Source organism: Eurypyga helias, unplaced genomic scaffold (assembly GCF_000690775.1).
Source record: "Eurypyga helias isolate BGI_N326 unplaced genomic scaffold, ASM69077v1 scaffold34871, whole genome shotgun sequence".
Classification (NCBI taxonomy): Eukaryota; Metazoa; Chordata; class Aves; order Eurypygiformes; family Eurypygidae; genus Eurypyga; species Eurypyga helias.
The window spans coordinates 241-972 of NW_010230787.1; the positions used below are offsets into that span (position 1 = coordinate 241).

General features: G+C 60.4%; 1 protein-coding gene across 1 annotated transcript in view; it reads left to right on the plus strand.

Moving 5' to 3' along the window:
* LOC104516519 (ETS translocation variant 5-like) overlaps nucleotides 1-297 on the plus strand; it is a gene marked incomplete at its 5' end in the record, with an annotated part of 454 nt that extends 157 nt beyond the window's left edge. Inside the window, one exon of the mRNA XM_010160861.1 lies at nucleotides 76-297. Within this exon, the coding sequence (XP_010159163.1) occupies nucleotides 76-297 (222 nt within the window). The remainder of the gene's footprint in view (nucleotides 1-75) is intronic.
* Nucleotides 298-732: the final 435 nt, after the last annotated feature.

Below are 732 nucleotides of genomic sequence, written 5' to 3' on the forward strand. Positions count from 1 at the left end.
ATCCTGGGGCACAGCAGGAGCAGGGCCAGATCCGGTGTCGGTCGTGTTGCCCTCATGCCCTCCTCCCCCTCGCAGGTGGCCGGCGAGCGGTATGTCTATAAGTTCGTCTGCGACCCCGACGCCCTCTTCTCCATGGCCTACCCTGACAACCAGCGCCCCTTCCTGAAGACGGAGCCTGACTGCCCGGTGCCGGAGGAGGAGACGGTGCCGCTGACGCACTTCGAGGACAGCCCGGCGTACCTCCTGGAGATGGATCCCTGCGGCAGCCTTCCCTACGCGGAGGGCTTTGCTTACTGACTCGGCCAGCCGGCACAGCCACGAGGCACTAGCGCATCCACTTTGGGCAATTAGGGTTTTCTAAAGAATATTTTTTGCTGTTGATAAGGAAAGAAAACCCCAAACCAACAAGCTGCATGTGTGTACACACACCAATTGGAGGAATCTAAAATGCCCCGTGTGTGTCGCTGCCGAATTCCCACCCTTGCTGTCCAAGGGCTAGTGCGTAGGACTGCCCGTGGCTGGCACCTCCCGATGTTTTGGGGCGATGGGAGCTAAAGACACAACCTCTGACCCAGGCCCCGTTTCTCGCCAGCACCGCGAGGGCCGACGGCTCCGGCAGCGCCCCGGGACTGGGCCGAGCCGGCGAATTGTCACGACAATCTGCTTTTTGCATCGAGCACGATCCGCGTAGCTGCCTTGTGTGGTGGAAAGGGCTTTGATTTGCACAGAGGA